Source organism: Galeopterus variegatus, unplaced genomic scaffold, assembly GCF_000696425.1.
Source record: "Galeopterus variegatus unplaced genomic scaffold, G_variegatus-3.0.2 Scaffold9535, whole genome shotgun sequence".
NCBI classification, from domain to species: Eukaryota; Metazoa; Chordata; class Mammalia; order Dermoptera; family Cynocephalidae; genus Galeopterus; species Galeopterus variegatus.
Genome location: NW_007735646.1, coordinates 50,266 through 58,486, shown reverse-complemented (window position 1 = coordinate 58,486; position 8,221 = coordinate 50,266). Strand labels below are relative to the sequence as shown.

Genomic DNA, 8,221 nt, shown 5'->3' with positions numbered 1-8,221 from the left:
GTCCTCCGCGCGCCTCGGCGTCGTCCGCGTGGACTCCTTGTCGTCTTCCGCGGCGGAGGGGCCGCGTTCCGGCGACACTGGACGCGAACACTCGTACATTCCGAAGCCACGGGCTCGCGCGGAGGCCGCAGGACCGGGCGGGCTCACTTTCCGCCTCATCCGGACGACTCCGGGGCCTTGGGCCGTCGGGCTGGGCCCCAGCGTGGCGCCGAAGAGTCCAGCCCCGCCGGCCGTGGGAGGGGAGCCGAGGTGCCTGTCGCGGCCGGCAGCCTCCCTGCCAGGCCGGGGCGGTCACCGCGCGCCGTCTCCGCGCGAGTGGCTGGGGGCTGGGGGTGGTGGTGGCGGCCGCCCGCAGCCTGCTCGCCGGGGGGAGGGACAGGCCCGGGAGCGAGTGCTGTGGGTCTGCAGACACCAGTGGCCGCTTCTCCTCAGATGCAGGCTTGGGGGGCGCCTGCGGCCTCTCGGAGCTTGAAGACTCCACATTTTCACCGAAGCCCCTCCTTTCTTTCTCTAAGCAGCAGCCTGGGCTTCAGTACACAGAAAGTTGCAACTCAGGAAAGTGCTGCAAATGGGGCTCCTAGAGGCCAGGCTGAAATTGCCACAGTGGCCCGAATGGGACACCGCGTAGGAGGTGGGACGCCATTCCAAGGAGTTTGTTCAGAGAGAATTTCCCCTGCTTAGAGGAGGCTGGCGCTGAAGACGTCATCAGAAGCCTCTGGTAAAGGCCTCTTGTTAGGGAAAGTGTGGATGGCTAATGTTCAGAATCCATTTCATGTCCATTCAGGGTCACAAATATTGATTATTAACAGAAGAGAAAATAAGATGATTGTGAATTTTCATTATTAAATAAACAAATTTTTAGTTTTTCTAAGGGCTTTGTTATTTGTGACCACAATGAAAAACGTAGACAGTGATGATCTGATAACTGGCGCACTTCCCAAACTCAAGAGCTCAAAAGAATGGTTGGAACCACGGACGCTCTCTTTTATGAAGGTATAATAGTACGGCACTTTGGGGTTTTTGCTTCGGTAGTTGCAGTGAAAAGTGGCTTGTGCTAAATGTGTTATTCTTTTCTATTTTTTGTTTTCTGTTTAGTTCTTTTTATTATTCCTTTCGCTGTCCTAACTTTGTATTTACTTTGCTGTTCATTTTCTAGCTTCTTAAAGTGGAATCATAGGTCATTAATTATATACCTTTTCTAATATAACAAAGCTGTAAGTTTCTCTTCAAGCACTGCTTTAGCTGCTTCACCCGAATTTTGACACGTTGTATTGTTTTTAGATTGTAATTTCTTTTCTAAAAAGCTTTTAAAAGGTATACTGATATATAACAAACTGCACATATTTAAAGTGTACAGTTTAAGTTTTGACATACGTATACATACATGAAACCATCACACAATCAAGATAATGAACATATTCAGTACTCCCAAAGTTGTCTCATCATCGTGTCCCTTTGTAATCACTCCCTCCCTGCTTCGACTCCCCAGGGGATCGGCTGGGTCATATGGTAGATGAATTTAACTTGTCGAAGCTGCCAAACTTTTCTAAAGCCACTGGATTATTTTACATTCTGACTAGCAGGGTATGAGAGTCCCCGTTGTTTAATGTTCTAGCCAACATGTGATCATGTGATAATAGTCTTTTTTTTTTTTGTATAGTCTTTTTAATTTGAGAAATTCTGAAAGATGTATAGTGGTACCTCATTGTGCTTTTAATTTGCATTTTCCTAATGACTATTGATGTTAAGCATTTTTTCAAGTCTTACTTTCCATTTATTTATTTTATTTTTTTTTTTTCCTTTCTGTCTTTTTTACTGACGGGTAATGGGATCGCATCCCTCAGTGTCACGCCCGTACCAGGGACCGGCAACGGGACCGCAACCGTCGGTGTTGCGCCCGCACCGCGCTCAGCCAGTGAGCGGGAACTGGTCTCCACATGGGATCCGAACCCTCAATGGGAGCGCCGCTGCGCTCTCAAGCAGCGCACTCTCCAGTGCACCACCGGGCCGGCCCTTACTTTCCATTTATAAATATTCTTTGGGGCAGTGTTTGTTCATGTCCTTTGCCTGTGTTTTTCTGTCTTTTTTTCCCGTACTCCTTCCTTCCTTCTCCTTCCTTTTCTTCCTTCCTTCTCCTTCCTTTCTTTCTCCCTCCATTCCTTTCTTCTTCCCTCTTCCTTCCTTCCTTCCTCTCTTTTGCTAATTTTTTAAATTGAGTTTTTTGTTTTTTTATTGCTGACTTTTATTATTGAGATACAATTCATATACTATAAAATTCACTATGCTCAAGTGTACAATTCAGTGTTTTTAGTATATTTACAAGGTTGTACAATAGTGACCATTATCTAATTCCAGAACATTTTCATCACCACAGAAAGAAGCTTTGCACACTTTAGCAGTCACTCTCCATTCCCCTCTCACCCTGGCCACTGACAACACTAATCTACTTTCTGTCCCTATGGATTTGCCTATTCTGGACATTTTGTACAAATGGAATCATACGGTATATGGTCCTTTGTGACTGACTTCTTTGACTTAGTATGATGTTTTCGAGGTTCATCCATGCTGTAGTGTGTATCAGTACTTCTCCCTTTTAATGGCTAAATAATATTCCATTGTATGGGTACCACATTTTGTTTATCTTTTCATCAGTGGATAGACATTTGAGTTGTTTCTTGTTTTTTTTCTATAAAGAATAACGCTGCTATGAACATTTATGTACAAGTTTTTGTGTGAATATATGTTTTCAGTTCTCTTGGGTATATAATCAATGAGTGGAATTTCTAGGTCATATGGTCACTGTATGTTTAACTTTTGTAGGAACTGCTAAACTTCCCCACAGCAGATATACCATTTTACATTATCATCAGCAATGTTTGCGGGATCTAATTTCTCCACTGCTTGGAGTTCATTGAACTACAGGACCATAGCAGCATCTACTGTAGGACCAATTTTGTTCCAGTGCAGATACAATACCCCTCCAAGTACTCAGCTCTATATTCTGTGAACAATGGCGGTTTTCACTCTGGCTGGTGTTGAGGGGAACCTTCCCGGGACTGTATGACCTCTAAAGATTGCTCCCCTGATCCTTTCAGGTGTTTCTTTGCACAGTGTTTCTTTGGATAGTTTTCCCACATACGTATAATGTTTAGCATTCAGCAGAAGATTCAAGGGGGACCCTCTGCAGATTTGACCCTCTGCTGATTTTCAGAGCTCTTTCTCTGTTGTAGCTCTCCTCTCTATTGTACTCTACTCTGTGATATCTAACTGCCCTGGATTCCCTCCACTCCCAGCACCCCTCCTCAGTTCAGGGAGACAGTTGGACTGTTTGTTTTTTGTTTTTCGTTTTTTAGGGGCCACTCCCCTTCATTGCCTGATATCCAATATTTTGAAAACTATTGTTTCATTAGTTTAATTTCTTTTTTCATTTTTTCAGGTGGGAAGATAAATCTGTTCCCTGTTACTCTATCTATTCTCATCCAACTGTTCTTCAGTTTTTTTTCCCACTCCATTCTTTTATTCCTCACTTCTGCAATTCTAATTACCAATTCGTTGAATCTTTCTATATTGTCTCATAGGTCACTGTAGCTCTGTTCATTATTTTCCAATCTTTTTTCTCTTTTTTCCAGATTGGATAATTTCTTTCTTTCTTTTTTTTCCAGTGGCTGGTTGGTATGGGGATCCAAACCCTTGACCTTGGTGTTACAAGGCTGCTCTTAACTAACTGAGCTATCTGGACAGCACCAGATAATTTCTAATGATATGTCTTATTCAAATTCACTGACTATACTTATATCATCTCCAATCTGCTGTTAAACCCACTGAGGTTTGTTTTTAAAATTTAAGAACTGTATTTTTCCACTTGGTTCTTTTTTACAGTTTCTGTTTCTCTGCTGAGATCTTCTATCTATTTAATTGTGAGAATATTTCCTTTCACTTCTTAAGCATAGCTATAGCTGTCCTAAAATCCTTGTCTTCTAATTCCAACATGTAGGCCATTTCAGAGTTGGTCTCCATTGATTGCATTTTTTAAATTTGTTTTTGATTTTTTATTTTCATGATTGTCTTTTTCTTAAGTATGGGTCACAGTTTTCTGTTTCCTGTGTGTATAGTAATTCTAGATTATGTGTTGGACATTATGAATGATACATGGTAGAGGGTCTGGATTCTGTTGTGTTCTGCTGAAGAAAATTTGTTATTATTTTTTTGTTAGCATATTCATTATTACAAATCATACTTATTCTTTATGCTTCTTATCCAATCTCTCTCCATCCACTCCTTCTTCCCCCTCTAATAACCATAGATTTGTTCCCTCCTTCTGATAGATTAACTATTTCTCTGTTGATTTGTTGCCTAAATGATCTGTCCAGTACTGAGAAAGGTGTGTTCAGGTCCCCCACAATTATTGTATAGCAGATGCTTCTTCTGTTACTCTGGAGTGTGCTTTGTGGAGAGAGAGGACCTCTTCTTTTTTTTTTTTTTTTTTTGTCTCTGCTGATGACTCTCTTTGTGTCAAAGCACTTGTGCATCTGGTGTGCCATCAGCATGGTAACTGTGACTACTGCTATAGTGAGTAGCTGCTTTTATGGCAGCTGTGGCAATTGCGGTGGCTATAGTGGGCTACCTGTGTGGAAATGGTGTTTTGGGGATGCTCTTTACCTGGTTGTGGCTGGGTTTGGCTTCCCGCAGCTCCATGCCTCAGGACCCTGGTGGGGCCCCAGGGCAGTGGTGGCAGTGTGCTTGGTTTGCTGAAGAATATTGAGGTTTTGTTTTAGCAAGCAGTTAACTTGGCTGAACTCAAACTCCAAACTTTGTCTCTTCTGCAGTTGGAAGCAAGCAGGAGAAATACTGATTAGTCTTTTTTAGCTTTAGCTGGGCTACATGGAATCTGCCTTGTGCATACACAGTTCAAGAATCTGCCAGAGATTTGGTCAGAGTTCATTTGCAGAATTTGTGGTATCCCTTTTATGGCCCTCTCCTTTCAGGTTTTTTTTTTTTTTTTCTCTCTCACCTCCCAACTCCCATGATTGCCCTGAACTCTGTCTTCTAATTCTGAACCCATAAGACTGACTATTTCTAATTGAGTTTTAGCAATCTCCTTTAGCTCTGACTAGGCCTGTTCTCAGGCAAGAGTCCATGAAAAACTGAAAATTAATCCAATGCTTTCCTCTTTTTCCAAGTGTTAACTATCCTCCAGTTTCTCTCTGCTTTTGATCACTCTCCAGTGTCTTCAGATTGTTGTTTTTTATATTTTTGTCTAGAATATTAATTCAGTATACATCTTGGTTGAGAACATCATACTTGCCAGGAATAGCAACTGTATTAGGCAAAAGAACAAAGAAAAGGAATTTGGAGTTAGATACTTTTGAGTTTAAATTCTGGTTCAGCTCCGGATTTTCTAGGCTTCTAGTTGCTGATTAACTCCTATGAGCCTTAACTTCCTTGAGTGTTAATGGGGAGGATAGTTTTGAGATTATGACATTTTACTTATGTGTTCTAGAAATAAGAGTATGGGACTGAAGACAACTACTTCCACTAACAGTTAATTTGGGCATATTTTATTTTTCAGTAATGGGACGATTTTAAAGATAATTCTTTGCTAGGAATCAACCTCTTGTATTTTCTGGGAGGTATATAATTGTAGAAAATTTGTTATAAAAATGGAAAAGTTAGTGTTGTTTGAACTATTTCCTAAAGATTGTGTTGCTTTAAAATCTGAAAATGTGACATGTATATAAAATTAATATTTATTATTAATATTGATTTTATAGTAATAGAGTCTTCACTAATGGTAAATGAATTTATTCCAATTATATTTATGTCCCTGCTGTCTGAGAAAAGTTGTTTCAGTCTCTCAGGTAATTTATAAGTTGTCTATAAAAATTAATTAAGTGAATGTAAGAAGACTTTAAGATAAAGTTTCTTTTATTTCAATAAGAGCTTTCATTTTTGAGAAGATCCAACTACCTGTTTTATTATAAAATTGAAAAAAGGAGACAAGAGGAATTAGATGGTTTTTTAAAATATGTAAGCAAACAGGTACTAAGAGATCATTTGATACTTTTTTCAGTTGGTTTAAAAACTATGGTTATTTTTATTCAATTATAATCTTCCAAACAGCCTGCCCCTCCCCTCTCTATATATGTACAATCTAAACTCTGGTATACTATAAAGTATTCTTAAACTCAGGGCATATGGAAAGGACAGCAGAGAGGGTTAGGTCTGGTTTTAAGCGTGTATATTAGAACCATTTTCCTTTGTTTTTCCCATATAATTACTAATATTCTTTATCAATTTAAAAAATGTAGACTCTAGGTCCCAATTTTTCCTTTGTTGTGGAACTTGATTATTTGCAAAGCTCCAGAATATTTCTGTTCTTCTGGCATTTTTAAAAGATCTGAAATGTTTGACTAGTAAGCATTTAAAAACAAATCCCCAAATCTTATAGTGTTCCAGCACTTGTTATTAAAATCTAACAAATTTTAAGTAGACTACTTCCATTACTATATTTATCACTTGAATAAATTAATTTCAAATTTGTTCTTCTCTTTTCTTTTGCATTTGTCATCGATGCCACTTTGAAGCATAGGAATGGGCAGAAAGATTTAAATACTCTTTAAAAAGCACTTGATATGATTTGAAGTATAAAAATTGGACTTACAGAGAACTTTTCAGGAATATGTCTGTCACATTAAAATATAATGAGTCCAGATAGTACTAATAATTTAATTTTTTCAAGATTTGGTTTTCAAAGTTTAATTCTGTCCTTCTAGACCTTAGGTAAAGAAGATACTGATGCAGCTGTTCAATCAATATTATATAGAGAAAATTATTTAATTAAGGTAAGAATTGGCTAGAAATTGTATCTCAATTAAAAATTAAATTTTGTTTTTCCATTTTAGATATGGTACATCCTGTAAAAAAGTTTAGAAAATACAGAATATAGAATTGAAAACACTCAATAGCACTGGGATTAACCACAGGAGTCTCTTTGATTGCTTTCATAGATTTCCTCTCTTCCAATACTTTGTGGGGATTCCTTCACAGATACAGCATGTTTCTTCTTAGTGGGGTTTCCACAGTCATCATGAGTGAGCTAATCCTTAAGCTCTGTTATGGGAACACACTGACTAATTATTACTCAGGTGTACATAGGTAAGAACAACACTGGTTGGTTTGTTTTTTGGTATTCAAGATATTTCATATATGTGGAGTTCTACAATATTTGCTCATTTGTGTTTTGCTTATTTCACTTTGGCATATTGTTTTCGAGGTTAGTCCATGTTGTGGCATATATCAGAACTTCATTCTTTTTTGTGGCTGAATCCATCAATCTGTTGATAGACACTTGGGTTGTTTCCACCTTTTGGCTATTGTGAATAATGCTGCAATGAACATTGGTGTACAAATATCTAAGTCACTGTTTTTAATTCTTTTGGGTACATACCTAGGAGTGGAATTGTTGGTCATGTGGTAATTCTGTTTAACTTCTTGAGGAATTACCAAAACTGGGAATCTTTCAAGACACTAGGAAATGGTTTTTCTCTTCTCTATGTCTTCAGTTACTATGTGTGTGTGTGTGTATATATATATATATGTGTGTGTGTGTGTGTGTGTATATATATAATATATGTGTATATGAGGTAACTTCAAAAAATTCATAGAAAAGTGGAATTAAAATATGAATGTTTCCATGAACTTTCTGAAGATTCCTCGTGTGTATGTGTATATATATAAACGCACATATACCTATGCCTTGTTATATTGTCCCTCCTCCTATTGTTTTGTAGAGTTGTTTTTAGTCTGTCTCCCCAAGGAGAGCAGACATGTTGTCTCAATTACCCATGCATTTCTTGTTTCCATAATAGTGTGTGTCACATAGTAGAAGCCAAATAAATGGCTGAATTAATGAATGCCTTTGTGGGTTATTCTTAGGAATAATTTGAACTTATGAGGTTTAAGTTTTAGAAAATTTTAGAACAAGAAAGCTTTAGGATAATATATTCTTTTTTTCTATCATTGTTAACTAGGAACTAGATAAGTATTTAAAACATAATGACTTCTTAAATACAAGAAGAAAAGAGATATTATATAAAAGATGGGTTGACCATGTGGCAGATCCTCTCCAGAAGAAAATTATAGAAAAAGTTTATTCACATACGAAGATTGAAAAAAGGAGACAAGAGGAATTAGATGGTTTTTTAAAATATGTAAACAAACA

General features: G+C 38.2%; 1 protein-coding gene across 1 annotated transcript in view; it reads left to right on the top strand.

Moving 5' to 3' along the window:
- Positions 1–418: 418 nt before the first annotated feature.
- The window catches only part of FAM228B (family with sequence similarity 228, member B), a 35,945-nt gene continuing 28,142 nt past the window's right edge, over positions 419–8,221 (top strand). The window contains exons 1-4 of the mRNA XM_008593698.1: positions 419–718; positions 863–993; positions 6,774–6,842; positions 8,031–8,220. Coding sequence (XP_008591920.1) covers positions 895–993; positions 6,774–6,842; positions 8,031–8,220 — 358 coding nt within the window. The 5' untranslated portion in view covers positions 419–718; positions 863–894. The remainder of the gene's footprint in view (positions 719–862; positions 994–6,773; positions 6,843–8,030; position 8,221) is intronic.